At 40.9% G+C, this 21,914-nt stretch overlaps 1 protein-coding gene across 1 annotated transcript; it reads left to right on the forward strand.

Annotated features, from left to right (window-relative positions):
- Positions 1–1,575: 1,575 nt before the first annotated feature.
- HSP90B1 (heat shock protein 90 beta family member 1) lies at positions 1,576–20,147 on the forward strand. The gene is made up of 18 exons (XM_028121626.2): positions 1,576–1,761; positions 2,738–2,840; positions 3,671–3,812; positions 4,342–4,458; positions 5,499–5,830; positions 10,705–10,816; positions 11,025–11,144; positions 11,912–12,028; positions 14,177–14,314; positions 14,399–14,476; positions 14,596–14,661; positions 15,130–15,399; positions 15,650–15,895; positions 16,667–16,803; positions 18,399–18,477; positions 18,569–18,724; positions 18,987–19,106; positions 19,851–20,147. The coding sequence occupies exons 1-18, from the start codon at positions 1,713–1,715 to the stop codon at positions 19,878–19,880; spliced, it is 2,412 nt and encodes an 803-aa protein (XP_027977427.1). The 5' UTR covers positions 1,576–1,712; the 3' UTR covers positions 19,881–20,147.
- Positions 20,148–21,914: the final 1,767 nt, after the last annotated feature.

Below are 21,914 nucleotides of genomic sequence, written 5' to 3' on the forward strand. Positions count from 1 at the left end.
TTGGTAATTTGAGCAGATGTAAATAAGTCACCACCACAATGTGTAAACACCAACCACAGAATTAAGATTGGCAAAGCTAAATAGGGGAAGTTGAGAAAAGATTATGACAGCCTGTCACTGAAAAGCTTGTTTTCAGGAATTCGAATGAATATCTGAAAACAAATTCCAAATTCCATTTTCCTGGAGAAGCAACAAGAAAGGGAGTGTTTTTTTTTGTTGTAAAGAAGGTCGGAGTTGGGGTCGGGGAGAGATATGTAAAGCCTAGGTTAATAGACACAAAAAAAAATATTTCCAAAGGCGCAAGCGTGGGGTGAGGGACTTCCCTTGCCGGAAAGACACCTGGTCCTTAGTGTCTTCCTAAACGCTGAGTAGGTTATTTCTATGAAGTTACAAAGCTGCACTCTCTCATTTGCAGCCCCACAGGTTTTGCTTTCAAATATCTGCAGGTGTAACCTCCTGCACAGGGTAAACGAGGTTTTTTTTCCTCTTTTCTGTGCTAGACAGAACTTCATGAACACGCTCTCCACCTGACAATAGAGATTCTAGGGCCGCCAGCCACCATCTCTGAAATTTAGGAGTTGAGGGCATCAAAATTGCTCTCAATTTCTCTCAAGGGGAAAAAAAAAGCAGCCCCACTATCCTCTCCTGTAAACCGGATCAGGGAGGCCGCAGGTTCCGGCCGCTGAACACGGAGAGGCAGCGAGGGCTCCGGCGGCCCCCCAAGTGACGCACGAGAAACCAGATTCGTGTTTACCAGCCGGAGGCCGACCCCCGAACACAGGGCGGCCGCGGCCAAGGTGTCGGAGCTTTCCAGGCCTGTTTCTACAGTCTTTGTACACTGGAGAGTCCTGGAATAACACAGACCTCTACTACAAGAACAAGACGTAAACTCTAAGACACGCAGCGTATAATTCCCGCAAAGACACGTTGGGAAATGCGGCGCGGCTCAACTACGCAGCTGGTCCACAGGCCAAAGACTACGATTCCCAGCATTCAATACAGTGTACCCCCTGGTATGTTGCATGCCGGGAACTGTAGTTCCTCGCCACGTCCATCTAAAAAGTACTCCGGGGATTTTCAACCTCTCACGTGTTTCTCTTCTCCGGGATGCACTGTCAAAGAGAAAGCTGACTGCGAAAAGGCGCGCGGGAATCATTCCCAACGTGACCCCACGCGTAGACGGGGAAAGTGAAGAACCGTTGCCGTGACTACCGTTTCCCCTGGTCACGGAATAAACGCGCTAAAGGATCCGGAAGTGGTTCCTCTGCGACCTCTCCAAAACGAGGGGATGTGTACTGTGCTGACGTTCATCGGGCCGTTTCCCTGAGAGGCCAAAGCTACCCGGGCAAGGGGGCGGTCCCATGTGAGAGGGGCCCGCGGAGCCATTTGATTGGAGAAGAGAGGCTACGGTTGACCAATCGGAGGGAGCCACGCTTCGGGCATCGGGCACCGCACCTGGACAGCTCCGATTGGTACACTGCGGTCCCCCCCACGAGTCCCCATTGGGTATAGGGGGTGCGTGGTGCGGCACCATTGGTGGGTTCGTGTTTCCCGTCCCCCGCCCGCTACAGGCTGGGGTGAAAAGCGGCCCGACCTGTTTGGGGGTAGTGGGCGGACCGCGCGGCTTGTGGTGTGAGGATCTGAGCCCCGTGGTGGGGGGTGGAGGCGGCTCCTGCGATCAAAAGGGACTTGAGACTCACCGGCCGCGCGCCATGAGGGCCCTGTGGGTGCTGGGCCTCTGCTGCGTCCTGGTGACCTTCGGTGAGTGATCCCAGAGGAGCGGGCACCCCCGGACGCCCCCCCTCAAGCGCGGCCTCTTCTCGAAGGTTCTGGGGGCGTTGAGCCTGGGAGGGGGATTACAGGGCCTCGGTTGGGCCGAGGGGACTCCATCGCCTTTCCTCGAAAGAGGCTCAGGGGGAGTTCCTGCACTCCTCTTTCTGTGGAAAGGAAAAACGAGAACCGAGAACATTTAAATCCCTTGCGGACCTCCTAGTATCCGCGCTTAGAGGTCTCGACCAACTTGGGGTGGGGCGCCTCTCGGGCACTTGGTTTCCCAGGAGCCTTGCGGGTGCCTGTTCCGGAGGACTTTCGTCAGACGCAGGAGCCTTTGGCCCTCTACGTTTGGGGACCCCCGCATCCAGTCTGCGAGTCAGAAAGTGGGTTTCCTTTCTGAGGTGCTGGACTGGGGTGTGTGGGGCCCTGAGTCGGAGGAAGGGCAGTGTCAGCGTGTTTGCTTCACTTTTGCTCGAGCTTCTTAACCTCTCAGAATCTCTCTACTTCTCTTCCCTCGCTCACTTGGGCCCGATTTCAGTTCCCCTCGCCAGTGGTTGCACAAATTCTGTTTGTATTCTGACCTGCGATATTGAAGGTCTAAGTTTTGGCGTGTCGGTTGGGCGGCCTTGTCTCGGCCCGCACGCAACACGTGTGAATGTGGAAGGGACCTGGTATCAAATCTGCTAAACTTTACAAAGCATCCCAAGGCCGCTCTTCAGACGCGATGGCAGCCTCCGTATTTCACAATCTACTGGAGGATTCAGTACCTGGACTTAAATAAGAAATATACCAACTTGGATTTACGCTGGGTCTTTAAACTAGTAGATCCATTTTTCCAACCCCACCTCCCATATTAACCACCTGAATTTTGCAAACCCTCTTCTTGCCCTGTTTGATTGTATTTCTTCTGAGAAGTACCCGAAGCAACGACGGTTTAAGAGTTTTCTGGTGTTAAATCTTTCAGGGTCGGTCCGAGCTGACGATGAAGTCGATGTGGATGGTACAGTGGAAGAGGATCTAGGCAAAAGTAGAGAAGGCTCAAGGACAGATGACGAAGTAGTGCAGAGGTCTGTGTTCTTTTGAAACTACACAGATGAGCCCTAATGACCACTGGAATATGGTAGCTTGTTATCTTTTTTCCAAAGGTCCACATGATGTGTAACACCCCAAATTTAAATACCTAAGAAATGGTCAAAGAAAATGTTAGGGCTGTGACGCATGTTCATCCCTTAAGTATCTCCTAACTTGCCCCTAGGAATGACTGGTCAGACTGGGATGAATTTCTTTTGAAAACTCTTTGGATATCTAGATTGCAGAATAGAAGCTCTGTGACTTTCCTAAGACCAGTTGGTTTTATATTCAGTAAGTGTGTAAACTTAGTAATTGTTGTTTTAAGTAACCTCTGCCCCCACTGTGGGGCTTGAACTCCTGACCCCCCCAGATCAAGAGTCGCATGTTTTACTGACTGAACCACCCAAGTCCCCCTAAACTTCGTAATTTTAAAAGATTTCTCTCCTTTGAGCAATGTTTTCAAATTTGGCATCTTGGGACTTAATTGACAATTTTGTAGACCATTAGAGGCCAAAGCTTCCCAGGTCAAGAGGCAGCCCCACATGCGAGGGGAACATATAAATAGTATGACCTTGCTTTTTATTTTTAGTAGAGGAAAGTCAGGTTTATTTTTCTGACGGTTTTAAGAACGGAGTATTATAGCTCAGTGCTAAAGGTGGCAAAATAATAGAAATAGTAGGTTAGTAATATTTTATAATAGGTTTCCATTTTACCCTTTTAACCCTTAAGACAATCTCATGAGACCACTGTGCTTTCATCACAGAGCCTTTGTTTTTGGAGGGAACTAAGTAAGCAATGCAGTAGTTTATCAACTTTTTTTCCTTAGAGAGGAAGAAGCTATTCAGTTGGATGGATTAAATGCATCCCAAATAAGAGAACTTAGAGAGAAATCAGAAAAATTTGCCTTCCAAGCTGAAGTTAATAGAATGATGAAACTTATCATCAATTCATTGTATAAAAATAAAGAGGTAAGTAACATGTGGTTTGGATAATATTTTCTCTCTTGCAATAGCATATTTGTTTACCTTCATAATAAATATATTTATGTAGTAATTTCAAGTAAGTAGTTATTAGCACAGTTTAAATACTCAGTATTTATAAAAATTGCTGCTAGATACCTGTTTGGGGGGGGCTTAGACATTTTCCTTTTGTCTTTTCCCCTCCATTTATGTTCATAGTCTGCTAAATAGTCAGTATTAAGGGCAGTCACACAAACTAAGCCTTGTGTGTTAATACGTTAAGGTCACTAGTTTGAGACTAGAGTTTTACTACTCTTAACCAGTTCAGGTATCCCTTGCAGTTGCTACAGTCCTGTGGGTAAAGAGCTGTACCTCCTTTTACCAAGAGAATAAAGCCACTTTTGTATCATAAGTTTTATTTCTTAAAAAGTACTTTTTCAGAGTACAGAAGAGAACTAAAATGAGTTTCACATTAAATTTGCTGTTTTGTATATCTTGAAGCTAATTGAAGTGTGTGTTAAATCTGGCTTCCATTTAGATTTTCTTGAGAGAACTGATTTCAAATGCTTCTGATGCTTTAGATAAGATAAGGTTAATATCACTGACTGATGAAAATGCTCTTGCTGGAAATGAGGAACTAACTGTCAAAATTAAGGTAAGCTTAAAACAAATTTCTTCTTCTAAAGCAAAAAGAATCCTTAGCTATGGGGAATCTCTGTCGGTCAAGATAGGCTAGGTTATGCTGCAGTAACAAATAACCCCCAAGCCTCGGCCTTAAATTGGGGTTTGGCAAAATACGGCCTGTGGGCCAAATCCAGCCTACTTGTTTGTATAAATAAAGTTTTACCGAAACACAACCATGCCTCTTTATGTGTTAGCTATGACTGCCTTTGTGCTACACGATGGGTTTAAATAGTTGTGACAGAGACCATATGGCCCACGCGCCTAAAAATATTTACTCCCTGGCCCTTTTTCAGAAAAAGTTTGCTAACCCCTGGATTAAATAATCAACCTCAGGCCACTGTGGCCTTTGCTTTGCATCATCCTCACTCCCGGACACAAGCTGATTGAGTAGCCGCCATCTGGAGTGTAGCTTGTTGCCATGGTACAGAGAGCTTGGAAGGTCCCCCATCCTTTAAAGGCTCTAGCCTGAAAGCTACATTCCTGACTCCCACTTGCAGCTCACTGGCCAGAACCAGTCACATGGCCTTAATAACCAAAAATGAAGGAAGCATATTCCTGCTACGTTTCCAGAAGACAGAGAGCTAGGAATATTTAGTGAAGAACATTGATCACCACAGATTCCAGAAGTCATTCAAGTTTTGAACCTTTTTATTTTCTATGACAGAAAAAGGCACAATATAAAATTTTATTTTTCTTAAATTTTTTTCTTCAAAAATAACTTGTTTTCTTTAGGTCTATCTACCCTTCGACATTTAGACCACTCTCTGTCTTCTTTATATTGATACTTTCTCAAATACACTGAACTTCAGATTATCCTATAAAGAAAGATGCTTGCATGTAAGGTGCACGTTTTCTGAAAAGGCCATAAAATACTATATGGAGGAAAATTAACCCAGTTTAGTTTTCTGTTTTGGAATTGAGGTGGCCCAAAGCTGGTAATTTCTGAATATTTACCTGTCATACTGTGAGTATTAAGTGAATAAAACTATCCTATTCTTGTCTTGCTTTCAGTGTGACAAGGAGAAGAATCTGCTACACGTCACAGATACTGGTGTAGGAATGACCCGGGAAGAGTTGGTTAAAAACCTTGGTACCATAGCCAAATCTGGAACAAGCGAGTTTTTAAACAAAATGACTGAGGCACAAGAAGATGGCCAGTCAACTTCTGAATTGATTGGCCAGTTTGGTGTCGGTTTCTATTCTGCCTTCCTTGTAGCAGATAAGGTTATTGTCACATCAAAACACAACAACGATACCCAGCACATCTGGGAATCTGACTCCAATGAATTTTCTGTAATTGCTGACCCAAGAGGAAACACTCTAGGACGGGGAACAACAATTACGTGAGTATTACTGATTCCTCATAAGAAGTAATCGCCTAGCGAGGATCTTGACTCTGAGCAAACAACTTATCCTGGGCTTTCATTCCTTGCCTATAAAATTGACCTGTTCTCATCACTTGAGGAAATATTTTGAGGACCTCCTAAGGGCCAGACACAAAGAGTTATAATGGCTGCTGTACATAGAGGGCAAAAAGTTGGAAGGGTTAACTCTTCTAGGGGAGAAGGCAGATCGGAGGCCTCACAGAAGTGGGTTGATTGAAGATTTCCGGGGAGGCAAGTCTTGGGAAAGAAGTGTCAGATCTGTGGAGGGTTGTCGCTACAAAGGCATGGAGGCACAGCATGTTCACAGGATTAAAGAAATTCCTCTCAGTTGGTGGCAATTCATGATAGAATTTTTGATTAGCTTTTTTAAGGTTTTCTGAAGATGGATGTGGAGGCTGGCAGGACTGGATGAGAGGATACTCTCAGGGTGACCACTGAAAATACTCAACTATGGGAGTAACTGGTGCTGGGTGGGGACAGGTTGGAGAGAACAGATACAAATAAAGAGCTTGAAGAAAGTTAATGAAAGTTCTTCGGAAGAAGATGTCTCCTTTGAGGATGGTTGCAAACTGTAGAATTCAAACTAGTATTTGGTTTAAGCCAATAACTGTTACTTGTACAGATGAAGCAGATCTCATGCCCAGGGTCTCTTGGTGTTTATAGCACTGTGAAGTAGGGCAGCTTTTTGACTCCCCCCACCCCCAACAAATATAACAAGATACTTAAATTTGCTTAATACTTAGGGAATGACGAGTAAATACTGAGCTATATGAAGCTACCAGCTTTAGGCCACATCAAAGAAATCCCATTTCAGAGGTCATTTGGCTTGCTCCTTGCCAGGTGAAAATGTGCCTACAGCCTCAACTTTTTTTCTTAGTCCAGTTTTAAATTTTCTCAACGTAAGAATTTTTAAGTATTCAGAAGATAAGAAAGCATGTATTTATTATTTTGACCAATGTTCTTCACTCCAGAAGGTGACTAGTTCCTATCTTCATTTTCATAAATGTTCCTTGCAAAGAGTAATTAGATGGGTGCATTTTAGTACTTTTACTAACTTTTCCCAATTTACCTGTCTCTGCCCTCTTTATTCACAGTCCTATCTCCTGCTCTCATTAGGGGGCATCACTAATAGTTACACCCCATTGCCCTTTCTATTAGATGTTAAAGGAACATAGGTAAAATCTCATCTCTTAACTACAGTGAGATAGAAAACAATGTCCCAAGAGGGTGGCTGTCTTAGGGTGCTAAGAGACAGGTGAGATTATCTAGATGGAAGCTCCGTGGAAGCAAACATTTGCTTGGCTCTTCCATTCCTAGAGCCTAACACTTGACTGGCAGATGTTTCTAGGAATGAATAAGGGTAATCAGCATGTAGCATGGATGGCTGATGCATGAGTGAAACCTTACAAGTGCTCTCCCTGAGCAAAACTGCCATTTTTCTTCAAGTCCTTCTACCCCAGTGTTTATTCACCAGATAATCATTTGAGTGCCTCTCACCTGCTAGGGTTTAGGACTGTGGTGGAGAGTAAGACCGATACAGTCGCTGCTTCCATGTCGTTCATTCTAGTAAATAAGAAAAACATGAAATAATTTCAGAGTGGCAAATGCCAGAAAGGAAGCTACAGGACACTTCCCTTATCAGAAGGACTTTCTGAAATTGTGGTAAGTTAGGTTCAGATATTCTAGGCACCAAGCACAGTATGTTGGAAGTTCCAAAGGCAAGAGGCCCATTTAAGGAACTGACAATCTAGAATGGCCAAAGGGAAAAGGAAAGAGAAGGCAAGAAAGTGATGAGGTCAAGGTCCCACCTTATATGATTTCATCTTGTATTTAACCAATAAAATAGAAGCCATCAAACAATTTAGTGCTACCTACTCTTATTCCCACCCCTAAATTAGCCCCTGCTGTACTCTTATGAGAGATTTTGTGAGGATTCAATGAGATCATGAAATTGGCATCGAGTAAATGCTAGCTAGTACGTTTGCTTCTGTCCTTCCTACTATGAGGGAGGTATTCTACATTTTTGCCTAAAGCTGGTCACTACTTTTTTTTTTAAGATTTTATTTATTTATTTGACAGAGCGAGAGAATACAAGCAGGGGGGACAAGAGAGGGAGAGGGAGAAGCAGGCTCCCCACCAAGCAGGGAGCCCAATACGGGGCTCAATCCCAGGACCCTGGCATCATGACCTGAGCCGAAGGCAGATGCTTAACCATCTGAGCCACCCAGGTGCCCCTGGTCGCTACTTCTGATCTGCCTGCCTCCTACCTCCTCAGAGGCTAAGCATAAATTAATTCCAACCCCATCTTTTAAAGTCAGTCTTTCCCACACACTCTCTATTTCCCATGTTCAAGTCTCAGTGGGGAAGGAAAGAGACAGACAGGTGGTGCCGCACCCCCTTATTCAGTCAGGCATTAGGACTTTATCCACCACCTTTCCATTGAAATAAGTCACCAGTAATCTTGTTGCTAAATCCAGTGGGTTCAGGGTTTTTAAATTGACATTGCTCCCAGCAGTAGATTTTCTTTCTTCCTTGGTTTTCCTCTTGTGTCTCCTACATAATTTTCTATCTACTTATCACCATCCACTTAGTACCTAGTTTCCATGAACCTGCATATCTTTTTGTTTCCTTTGCCTGTTGCTTAAATGTTGACAGTATCTCTTTCAAAGGTAACTTACTTTCAGCCCTTTCTCATTATTTTTGTGTTCCTTGTGCAGTCTTCCTACCCTGATGGATTCAGCATCCAGTTCTTGCTCAGGGTTCTCAAATCTCTATTCTTAGTCTGGATCAGGAGTCAGCTGACTTTTTCCTAAATGGCCAGCTAGTAAATATTTTAAGCGTTTGGACAGTGGGATCTCATATGTCACAACTCTCATGTTCTCGCTCAAAAGTGACCATAGACAACACATGATGAGGTTGTGTCCCAGTAAAATGTCTTATGGGTGCCAGCCATAGTTTGCCAGTCCTTGGTCTAGATCTCTCTACTAGACTCTGCACTCATGTATCCTTTTAAATATCACTAAGATGTAACCATCAGCTTGAACTTGGATCCACAACTGAACTTTCCTGCAACCCCACACCGCCAGGATACATGTTCTGAAACCAGAGGCTTGGTCACTTCATTAGGCTGTGTCATCATGAACTATCTACCTCTTGGTAATGCTACTAAACTGTAAACTTTTTGAAGTGTAAGGGGGGGACCCATGATACAGCATTGGCCATATTTATTTATTGGGAACACAAACATCAAGATGTGGGCTCCCCACTGTGTTTGAGGCCATGTTATGATGTGTTATTTTTGGTGAGTAGAGGAGGAGTTTGCAGAAGGAACAGTAAGGAAGAAGAAAAAACAATGTTGCAATTTTCAGTATTAGAATTATCTAAGCCGGTGCTGTCCATTAGAACTCTGGTCTAAGCGTCTGCCTTCAGCTCAGGTCATGAACCCAGGGTCCTGGGATTGAGCCCCACATCAGGCTCCCTGCTTGGTGGGAAGCCTGCTTCTCCCTCTCCCACTCTCCCCTGCTTGTGTTCCTTCTCTCGCTGTGTCTCTCTGTCAAGTAAATAAATAAAATCTTAAAAAAAAAAAAAAACTCTGGAAATATTCTACCTCTGCACTGTCCAGTATGGCAGCTACTAGCCACTTTGTCTATTGAATAATATACCTAGAATATGGCAGTGCAATTAAAGAACTAACTTTAAATTTTATTTAAAAAAATAAAATGTGGGGCACTTGGGTGGCTTAGTCATTAAGCGTCTGCCCTCGGCTCAGCTCATGGTCCCAGGGTCCTGGGATTGAGCCCTGCATCGGGCTCCCTGCTCAGCGGGAAGCCTGCTTCTTTCTCTCCCACTACCCCCTCCTTGTGTTCCCTCTCTCACTATGTTTCTGTCAAATAAATCTTTGAAAAAATAAAATAGAAAATAAAATGTGACTGACAACTACTGTTTTGGACAGTGGAGATATGAACAATAAGTCAGATTAATTTTCTAGCTTTTTTAAGGAACATGTTTTTATTAAGTGTTACCTATAAGAGAGACTTTTTTTTTTTTAAGGTTTTATTTTTAAGTAATCTCTACACCCGACGTGGGACTCGAACTCACAACCCTGAGATCAAGAGTTAGCACGCATGGGGCGCCTGGGTGGCTCAGTTGGTTAAGCTACTGCCTTCGGCTCAGGTCATGATCCCAGGGTCGTGGGATCGAGCCCCGCTTCGGGCTCCCAGCTCGGCAGGAAGCCTGCTTCTCCCTCTCCCACTCCCCCGCTTGTGTTCCCTCTCTCGCGGTCTCTCTCTCTCTGTCAATTAAATAAATAAATAAAACCTTAAAAAAAATAAAAAGTTAGCACACACTTCCAACTGAGCCAGCCAGGTGCCCCTGCATTCGCCATCTATGATAATCCTTTGATTTCTAGAGTAACTATCAGAGTGCATGTCATTCCATTTTTCTCCAGAATGTTTCAGTGCCTTCTTACCTTGAGCTAACTTAACATTTCAGTTCTTCAAATGAAAAAACTAAAAACATACACACACACACAAAAAAAAACTAAACAAAAAACCCAACATATTCAGAAGGTTGGAACTTTTGCACTGTTTACTTGGAACTAATGGTATTTTCCACGTGAGGGACACAAGAAAGATTCTTCCCTCTACTCACGTTTAGTATCTTTAGCTCACAAACTGTCATTGGTGATAAGAGTTTTAACATGAAAAACAGACCATCCTGGAATACACTGAACTGCTGGCCGTTAGCTTTGTGAGAAAGATATTTAGATGACTTTATAATCAAATCTTTTAAACCAAGGATGTCTCCGTATAAATGTCTTATTTTCCTTTCAGACTCGTTTTAAAAGAAGAAGCATCTGATTACCTCGAATTGGACACAATTAAAAATCTCGTCAAGAAATATTCACAGTTTATAAACTTCCCTATTTACGTGTGGAGCAGCAAGGTAAATCTACATAGATAAAATTTCTATGTATTATGTGGGTGCATATTTAAAACTTAAAATAACAAAGGCTCAAGAACAAAGTGTGGTTCTTTTAGTACAGGATACTCAGGGTTTTCTTATTGAAGACCTATTTTTTTTTGAGCTGTAAATGCTTTTCATATTCAGAATTATTAAATAAAAGAATTTAACTGTAATTCTACTTCAACAGACTGAAACTGTTGAGGAGCCCATGGAGGAAGAAGAAGCAGCAAAAGAAGAAAAAGAAGATTCTGATGATGAAGCTGCAGTAGAAGAAGAAGAAGAGGAAAAAAAACCGAAAACCAAAAAAGTAAGTCTGATTCATCTCCACACTGAAATGTTGTTTAGGACATGTTCGAGAAAACACAACCCCAAGTGTGCACAGACTGATTGGAGTTAAGTTTTAATTCTTACAAGGTCTTTTTTCCTCCAGATGTTAAAGTCCATAGGCCCAACTTAAGAACAAGAACTAAGTTTATTTGCTAGTGTGTATGTTTTCTGCCTGTGGGAAGTTTTAAGTAGCAAACACAGGTCATTTTTATGCAGTTTTCTGAGTTCTATATATTGCCCAGGACTAGCGGCTTATCATGTTCTAAATCTTAAGATCTTCAAAATCTTTCTACATCGTTTGTTGTAAAGATATTAACCATAATATTAGCTCTCTGGCCTGTTCAGGAGCAGAGTAGGTGGAAGTAATGGTGGTAGGTTTGAGGAGTATTTATTGTAAGATGTTGGATTGCTTTAAGTCACGAAGTAGGAACAGTTAACGCGTATGTCCTTCTAACCTGAAAACAAATATTTTCAAGAAATAACATTTTAGCTAGTTAATAATGGGAAAAACCTTTTAATTGGCTGTCAGTTATAATGATAACCAGTTGCCTTCTTTGCATTATAGATCAGTCTTAAATGTTGAGAGAAATACTTTTAGATTTTTGATCCCATTGGCAGGAGCCATAGGAGATTAGAAGTGTCTTTTGGTGCTTCCCACATTGATTTGAACTGTCCTAAAGTTATGGTTCCCACTAGTATTACTGTTGGTGAATGCTGTGGCTGACTAATCATGTACTGTAACTTCAGGTTGAAAAAACTGTCTGGGATTGGGAACTTATGAATGACATCAAACCGATATGGCAGAGACCATCAAAAGAAGTAGAAGATGATGAATACAAAGCTTTCTACAAATCATTTTCAAAGGTAAATATTATTTTTAAAATAATGTGATGAACATTACTAAATTAAAAATGTTTTTAGATTGTTTATCGCTATTTCAACACAATTGGTTTCCTTTTTAATCTTGTGTGTTTTATATTACGTATGCATTTCTTAAGAATTTACTCTGAGAAGGTGTCTGTAGGCTTCACCAGATTGCCAAGGGGTCTGTGTTACAAAAAAGATTAACAACTACCTACATAGGTAGGTGGATGATTTCCATAAAACATATCTTGTATTGAATGGCTTTTAACGTTACTGGCTCTTTTCTATTCAAGAATGAATGCCTTTTATTTTTTTAACTTTTTTACTTGATACTTGACATACAATGTTACATTAGTTTCAGCTGTACAAGCAGTGATTCAGTATCTCTGTATTCTGCTATGCTCCCCACAAGCGTAGCTGCCTACCATCTGTCACCATACAACGCTATTAGTGTCATTGACTATATTCCCTATGCTGTACAGTTTATTCCTGTGACTTACTGATTCCGTAACTGGAAGCCTCTATCTCCTTCTCCCCTTCACCTGTTTTGTCCATCCCCTACCCTGCTCTCTGGCAACCATCAGTTCTCTGTATTTGTAGGTCTGAGTCTGCTTTATGTTTGTTGATTCATATGGCTTTTAACATAACCTTAAAGAGCCTATTTACAACGTCAAACATTTATTGTGAGGTCATATGCTTAGGAATAATTACCAAATCTTTGTTTCGTTACCTGTTTCCTTTTTACTGATCCCTTTTAACTGTAGAATCTAAAACTAGCATTGATTAAGATTGTTTCAAGTTAATATTTCCCCATACAGCATTTTGTACAAAACAAACTATTTAGCATGGCTAGATAAAACTTGATTTCTGTGGTTGTGTTTGTTCTTTAACCTTTATTCCATCTATTGATTCGTTTCCTAACCTTCTTTGTTTTCCATATGTTAACATCCAGCCATCCCTTAAGTTTTATCTCTTAAAATTGTCCCCTTGGTTCTGCCTCCACGTTTATTCCCATGAACAGTCTTAGTGTATACAAATGTAACGTATTTTCATCTAGGACAGCTGGATTAGAAATATAATGTGAGCTATATATGTGATTCTTTAGAAGACTTTTATTTTTATTTATTTTTTTTTAAAGATTTTATTTATTTATTTGACAGAGTGAGAGAGCACAAGCAGGGGGAACAGTAGAGGGAGAGGGAGAAGCAGACTCCCCACCAAGCAGGGAGCCCGATGCGGGGCTCGATCCCACTGACCTGAGCCAAAGGCAGATGCTTAACCATCTGAGCCACCCAGGTGCCCCTTTTAGAAGGCACATTTTTAAAAGTGTGTCTGTGTGGTTCAGTCAGTTAAGCGTCTGCCTTCAGCTCAAGACATGATCTTGGGATCAAGCCCCACGTTGGGCTCCCTGTTCAGCGGGGAGTCTGCTTCTCCCTCTCCCTCTGCCCCCAATTCGTGTTCGCTCACTTGCACACGCATGCTCTTTCTCTCAAATAAATAAAATCTTTAAAAGTTGAAACGGGACCAAAAAAAAGTTGCAGCAGGTGTAGTTAATTTTAATGTTTTATATTATATAAATTTTATATTTTAACCCAACATATCCAAAATATTTTTATTTCAACATGTAATCATTATTTTAAAAAATTAATGACACATTTTGGTGTTTTTTGTTTTTTTGTACTGTATCTAGGGAATTTGTTTTTATGATTTTACTTACATACCTCGTTATAGCCACTGCTATAGTCCATATCCCATGGAAAAAAATCTGTTCTCAGAACTTTTTGTGGTTGAACAGTACACTCATGAAGTATGTATATTGTCGTTTAGACAAGATGATTTTTCTACCCTGTTCTCTGATACATGTGGAACCTAGACTCATCCATTCTTCCCCGAGTTTAGGAGATCCAGTGATGCTCTTGATGATCATCAGTGATCATCAGCAAAACCACCATGTCTAGCTAGTTAGAATAGTAGTCTTAACTGTTTCTTTCCTCTATTCCCTCCCCCCTGCTTTTGTTGGTAAGGGTAATTGGTAATTTTTTTGTTAAATAAATGCTTAACTGAATATGTACCACATAATAAATCACTTAGCCTTTGCACTGCCTTTTTCTGGTGCCTTTCAAATGACTAAATGCCATCTTTCCATAGGAAAGTGATGACCCCATGGCTTATATCCACTTTACTGCTGAAGGGGAAGTTACCTTCAAATCAATTTTATTTGTGCCTACATCTGCTCCACGTGGTCTGTTTGACGAATATGGATCTAAGAAGAGTGATTACATTAAGGTGAGTTTTTAAATTGTAAAAACTGAGTTTAGAATTTGAAAGTTTAATTTCTAGAAGGTGACCTTTTTTTTGGTCTCTGCTTAGCTATATGTGCGCCGAGTATTCATCACAGATGACTTCCATGATATGATGCCCAAGTACCTTAATTTTGTCAAGGGTGTTGTAAGTATCAAAATAATGAAGAGGGGTCATTAAGAACGAGGGATGGAAGTAGTTTTTTGGTTTGTTTGCTTTTCTTCCAGTTTCTATTGCTCACTGAACTTTCCTTTTGCCGTCTGAAGGTGGACTCAGATGATCTCCCCTTGAATGTTTCCCGGGAAACTCTTCAGCAGCATAAACTGCTTAAGGTGAGTGTTTCTTGGGAAGAGACTGGCTACTTTGCTCTTTGATTGGGCTTCAGAGGACAGGCTGCATTAGTGGAGTCACCAGATATTGAGAGTAGTCCTTGGCTCTTTAGCTGAAGAACTGAATTTTATTCTGGAATTATTATTAAATCCTAAGAGTCTGATATTTCATGAAAGTTTCAAATCTATAGAAAAGTTGAAAGAATTATATAGTAAACACCTATATAAACCCATTATCTGGTCTAAAGATAGAATATAAACGTTAAAGTGATTTTGTGACTATTTCCACTGACAACTTAGTTTCTGCTCAGTCTGACATAGGATTGCTCACCATTCCTGCCTCTTGACAAAGGGCAGTGACGATGCTGTGTTTGTAGCTTTCACCACTACTCCTCTGCTCTCTTAAATGTGGGAGGTCCTCAAAAGTTTGAGAGGTCATTCTCGAATAAGTTGTTGTTTAATTTTATTTAGGTGATTAGAAAGAAGCTTGTCCGTAAAACTCTGGACATGATTAAGAAGATTGCTGATGAGAAGTACAATGATACTTTTTGGAAAGAATTTGGTACCAACATCAAGCTTGGTGTGATTGAAGACCACTCAAATCGAACACGTCTTGCTAAACTTCTTAGATTCCAGTCTTCTCATCATCCAAGTGACATTACCAGTCTAGACCAGTATGTGGAAAGAATGAAGGAAAAACAAGACAAAATCTACTTCATGGCTGGGTCCAGCAGAAAAGAGGTGAGATGAACTCCCAACTGTCAGGCATCCTGGTATGTAGCCAAATCTTGAGGGAAAAAATGGTAATGGTGAACTGGAGTCATTATGAGGCCTGGTCAGTCACTGACAGAAAAGTCATTGTATTCTCTGCACTTCTTATTTCTCCACCTGTAAAATGGGGTTGTTAGTACTATAGAAATATAGCTACTAGGGGGGAACAATTATACCAAGGCTAGGCTTGGAAACTTTATCACTTCCCTTCATTTCATAGGCTGAATCTTCTCCATTTGTGGAGCGACTTCTGAAAAAGGGCTATGAAGTGATTTATCTCACAGAACCTGTGGACGAATATTGCATTCAGGCTCTTCCTGAGTTTGATGGCAAAAGGTTCCAGAATGTTGCCAAAGAAGGTGTGAAATTTGATGAAAGTGAGAAAACAAAGGAGAGCCGTGAAGCAGTTGAGAAAGAATTTGAGCCTCTGCTCAACTGGATGAAAGATAAAGCTCTCAAGGACAAGGTATTCTTGTAGAAATTTGAACTTGTGAAATTTTAGCATCTGCATTTTCTTTTTTTAAAAAAATTGTTTTGTCAACAAATTAAACTTTACATCTGGTTACCTTGTAACCATTAAAAGTTGTATAGAACAGTGTTTAATATGGTGGTTAAATTTTGGTGAGGATGAGCTTAAGATTTATAAACTACCGGGGCACCTGGCTGGCTCAGTCGGTACAGTGTGTGACTCTTGATCTCAGGGTCTTGAGTTTGAGCCCCTCATTGGGTGTGGAGTCTGCTCCCTTTTTTGAGAGAGAGGGAGAGTGAGAGAGCACGCAAGCAGGGAGAGGAGCAGAGGGAGCTTGATCTCATGACCCTGAGATCATGACCTGAGCCAGAATCAAGAGTCAGATGCTTAACTGACTGAGCCACCCAGGGGCCCCTACTTTAAAAGAAAAAAAATTTTATAAACTATAAATAATTAAAAAGATAGTAGTGGTTATTCTGTATGTGGGTAGTGTTCAGTTTTTTTCTTTGTAACTGAAAGTTTTCTGTAGTTTAATACTGCTTTTGTAATAACTTAAATTTTTACTGATTAAATTTGTCTTATATGTGCTTAAAGTGTTTATTTTTGACCAAAAAATTCAGATTATTAAATGATAAGAGTTTTCTAAGAATCTGAATAAGAGGTATCTTTATGACCTGCCTCTGTTTATGATCTTACATGATGAATCCTTGGTTATTGAATGTATTGTTGGTATTTACATGTATCTCACTTTTGGTTTCTTATCCTAAGATTGAAAAGGCTGTGGTATCTCAGCGTCTGACAGAGTCCCCATGTGCTCTTGTGGCCAGCCAGTACGGATGGTCTGGCAACATGGAGAGAATCATGAAAGCTCAAGCGTACCAAACGGGCAAAGACATCTCTACAAAGTAAGCATCCTTGGGAAGGTCCCTGGCAAGGTGTTCATTCTTGTCCTGCCTTCCTTTAGCAGATGATGCCAGCTTCTGTACAAGGAGCTGATGTGTGTTAAGTGTCCACCACTATTGCTGTATGTTAGATGAGACAAGTTTACAAAGGGATTCCTCTGGCATTAGATTGATAAAGGGGAGCTGTTGGGCTCATCATTTATTTTACGGTATTTTTATACACAAATTTTCTTAATCTGTGACATACATTGTGTTTATTTTTGCACTTGATTATATGCTTCATCTGGTGTCTGGGCTTCTTTGACTTTTTTAGATACCAATAGTTACAGATGAGGTTAACGACAATGACGTTTGCCAAATGAGTTTGTCCTTTTTAACTATCTCCCCTTCCCCAAATAGTATGCCCCACAAAATAAAGGGTAAAGGACCCATGAGTTAATAAGTTTATGAACTAAAGGGCTAAGTACTGGAGGTACACTGGGTCTTGAGTATCCTTATTTCCAGGGAATATATATGTCAAATTTATATTTTAATGTCACAGCACCGGTCTTGAAAATGACTTCTTCCCTGCTTTCATTCTCCCTTCTCCCACCTGGAATGTCTTATTTGCTCTCTGATCGTCATATATTTCCCCAAGGCCTAGCTTAGGATCCTTCTCAGAAGTATAGTCTCTGTTGTCACAATTCCAAAACTCTATATCTTTTTATATGAAGTGTGTTTCATATTTAGTGAGGCTCCCCAACGTTAATGTTTTCATTGTAAAATGCTGAAATGGCATCTTGTTTCCATGTCTTGCCCCCCCCCCCCACCGAAGACTTTACAGATTATAAAATTCAGGTGGAAAACAGGTTTCTGCTTCTATCCCACTGCAGCAGTATAGTAGCCATTATATAAATGTCCATTTATTTCAGTCATTTATTAACAGGAAGTTACCCTACATTCAACAAACACGCACCTCCTGTATCTGTACACCTGGTGGGCTAAGTAGACATCACTGCTGTCTTTCTGACATTCAGACCAGTCAGGATAACAGATCAAGTCGTAATTTTCTAAACTCTGCATGTCTAAGAGGTATACCAAGATAGGGCTAGATGTAGGTCCTCCCTCTCCTCAGCTGTAGAAGGGAGAGCAGTCACAACTGACAGTAGGAAACCAAACGTGATGAAAGGTAGATTTAGAATGCATTGAGAACCGAGCTCCAAGAAAAGAAACAATTTGTCCTGGAACCATATTGGTGAAGGCATTATGAAGAAGGTAGTAACTGATCAGCATGCAGAGGCTGCCTAGAGGTTTCGGAACTCTGTGGGAAACCGAGCTGCAGTTAAGGAAGTGAGAATAAATTAAGAGCGGATGAAGACGACACTAAATCCATTCATCCACTCAACAAAGCTGTAGGCACTTGAGATGACTTAGTAAATAGTTCTCTTTATTGCACTCTTCCATCGCACCTTGCCCATCTCTATTTAAAAGGCAAAGCATGGTGTAGTGAAGTATTTTTTTCCAAGCGTTCTCTGTAATTTTAAAAATGAATAGAACATGGGAAATGTATGGACCCTGAAATTTGATGTTTCTTAAAATTCATTTTTACCCCTTACCAGTTACTATGCCAGCCAGAAGAAAACATTTGAAATTAATCCCAGACATCCCCTGATCAAAGACATGCTTCGACGGGTTAAGGTGAGTAATACTGCAGCCATACTCCTTTGTCTTTTAATTGGAATATTTTGTACGTTTTGATATTAACCAGATGTCCCTTCTTCCATTTCAGGAAGATGAAGATGACAAAACTGTTTCAGATCTTGCTGTGGTTCTGTTTGAAACCGCAACACTGCGGTCAGGATATCTGCTACCAGACACTAAGGCATATGGAGATCGAATAGAAAGAATGCTTCGCCTCAGTTTAAACATTGACCCTGATGCAAAGGTTTGAAATAATTTATGGAATCCTTGAATCCCCTAGTGTCACACACTGCTAGAATTAATAAGAAATTCTTTTATATCTTTTTTTTTTTTTTAATCTGTCTCCCTTTGTTAGCTTGACGTGTTAACTCTGATTAGCAGATTTACTCTGTAGTTCTGGATAAAACGGAGTGAAGTTAATTATAATGTTATACATTTAAATGAACAAAGTGAAAATAGACCCAAGGTATTGGATCCATTAATGAGGTCATAAATGTTGCCCTTAGGTGGAAGAAGAACCCGAAGAAGAACCTGAAGAAACAACAGAGGACACCACAGAAGACACAGAGCAAGATGAAGAAGAAATGGATGCAGGAACAGACGAAGAAGAACAAGAAACAGTAAAGGTATAGGAAGTCAAGAATGGGGCTTGCATTTTTAGTTCTTGGAAAATTAGGCAAATTTTTATTTTTAGTTCTGGCGTTAGGACTGTGTAGCTTCCAGAAGTCAGACTTCAGGAAATCCGCCAAAAAAACAGGCCTCTAATATCAAATTCAAAAGCTGGAGCAGGTCCATTTTTTCTCTAAATGAAGTATATGCTTTCATCTTCCCATTGCTTTTGTTCCTCTGTTTTAGCCAACCATTCTTGAGATCTTGTTAAACAGATTTTTTAAGATTTTATTTATTTATATGACAGAGAGAGAGATACAGCGAGAGAGGAACACAAGCAGGGGGAGTGGGAGAGGGAGAAGGAGGCTTCCTGCTGAGCAGGGAGCCCGATGCAGGGCTCAATCCCAGGACCGTGGGACGATGACCTGAGGTGAAGGCAGACGCTTAACGACTGAGCTACCCAGGCGCCCCTAAACAGATTTTTTAAGCCCACAAGGCTTCTTCATTTGCCACCTGCTTCTGCCTTACTATATAGCAGCAGTAGGCCAATTTTAAAATCTTGATAGTTTGTGTTCAGGGGCCATTGATCTTGTTGAGTTCTAAATTATTTTGCAGATTAATAGGTGCAGTTCTAGCCTACCTATGAAGTAATGAACTGTGCTGGGCCCATTTCAGTTGTTTTTTTCCACATATGAACCTTCTGTGAGCTAAGATTTTTTTCTGCTGGTTTTTAATGTCTTCTGATTTTTCTCTATTCACAGAAATCTACAGGTGAAAAAGACGAATTATAAATTATACTCTGACCATTTGGATCCTGTGTGGAGAGGGAATGTGAAATTTAAGTCCTTTCTTTTGGGAGAGACTTGTTTTGGATGCTTCCCCCCAGCCCCTTCTCCCCTGCACTGTAAAATGTTGGGATTGTGGGTCACAGAAAGAAGTGGGTTTTTTAGTTGAATTTTTTTTAACATTCCTCATGAATGTAAATTTGTACTATTTAACTGACTATTCTTGGTGTAAAATCTTGTCATGTGTATAAAAAATAAAAAAGATCCCAAATACTCAGCGTCTTGTCTTCATAAAGATTGTACAAACTTGGCTGATTTTTTTTTTTTTCATCCGGTGTTTTGGGGGTTTTTTTCCCCTCATAAAAGGAATTCGTACATACCACAGAAGTCTTTTTTAGATCCAGTATTTTTAAAAAGTCACCTATATTAAAGACAATGTTCCTTACAGAAGAATTCCAAATAATACATGCAGATACTCCCCCTTCCAGGAGGTGGGGCTTCATTCTCCTTTCCTTTTTGAAAGTGGGCTACACTTAGTAGCTGTCCTCTGGACTATGGAAAGGGGAAAATAGTAACTTTGTAGCAGAGAAACCTGGCCGGCACTACCTGAACACAGTGGCCTGGTTAATCTCCCCAGTGATGTCATGTATCCCTGATAGGATGTGGTAAGAAGGGTACTGCCATGTCTACCATCAGACAAACCCATACTATATGAACAGCATTCTTCTGAAGTTTCAAGGTCAAAACCAAGGACAGACATAGACTGAAGGAGACATGGCAACTAAGTGCCTTCATTGCCTGGATTAAACTAGCAAAATTTAGTCTGAAGATAGTCCCTGGTTCTTCGGCTTTGACCTGTGGACCAGCATTCATGGAAACAGGAAGGGGACATGGGGGCTCTGTACTCACTTTGCAGTTTTCCTGTAAATCTAGAGTTACTCCAAAATAAGGCTGTTCAAAATACCCATAATCCTACAACAGATACCTAGATACTGAGTGATGATCCTCATCAAGCAATCATTTAATTTCTCTTGAAATGTATTATTTATGGAAGAAACAGTTGTCTCTAATTTCGCTAATTGATAGCCATCTGAAATGGTAGTCTATTTTTTAACTGGCTAGGGAGAGAAAACCTCAGCTGTATATTCAGAGATCGTGTGTGTGAGAAAACGATGGAAACCAACTTTATGTGCTATAAAGTTCTGTTAGGGACTAGATGTTCCAGGTAGTTTAGGACCCTTTCTGGGCTTCTTTTGTTTGTTGTATGTATCCTACTCCTGCCCCCAAGCTATTTTTCTAGGGTTAGTCTGCAATAATCACTCTGAAGTCTGATTACTTGATTTTAAAAATCTGTTTCTTTTTATAAGAAAGAAAATGGGAGCTCAGTCATAGGGAAACATGCTGTAGTTAAGACATAGCTTCATGATACAACACTATTAGCTATTAGTCATATTTGTTTCCAATTTTTTGGCCACCATAAATTACCATTTTTAATAGACTGTTGTATAGAAATTAAAGCCATCAGATAGCATTAAATTAATAGCATCTGAAACTTGCTCCTCAGCATTCAAATTCTGAGACTGTTTCCAGCAGGAAGCTTAAGAGAGCATCCTACCCCCTGTTTTGGGTAAAAACAGCTATGTCATACACATCCTGCACAACCACTGTTTGACCTAATTTAATGACCAAACACCTTGCAACTGGTCTATCTTGGGTTTTTTCCCCACAGCTTTATTAAAGAATAATCTATTACTACTTTTAATTTTTGGTTTGTCAGTCACAGATTTGGTTCTCCAAGAAGCACTAAAATGGAGTTTAGTATACAGGATGTTTTTAAGGAATGCCCTTAGACCAGCACCTGTGGAAGGAAGGAAGGAAATGGGATGGAGTAGAGGGAGGTGAGAAGCAATGCAGGTTCAAAGAGCCTCAGTCTAACTCAGAGGGAACTGAGCTAAAACAGGCCTCTCAAGAACTGTGCTGAATGGCAGGAGGTGTGGCTTTGAGCAAGGCCACTCTCTTGCTGATAAAATCCCTGCAGAA

This window comes from Eumetopias jubatus, unplaced genomic scaffold (genome assembly GCF_037043125.1).
Source record: "Eumetopias jubatus isolate StellerSeaLion01/CBP00866 unplaced genomic scaffold, mEumJub1_p1.0 scaffold_8, whole genome shotgun sequence".
Lineage (NCBI taxonomy): Eukaryota > Metazoa > Chordata > Mammalia > Carnivora > Otariidae > Eumetopias > Eumetopias jubatus.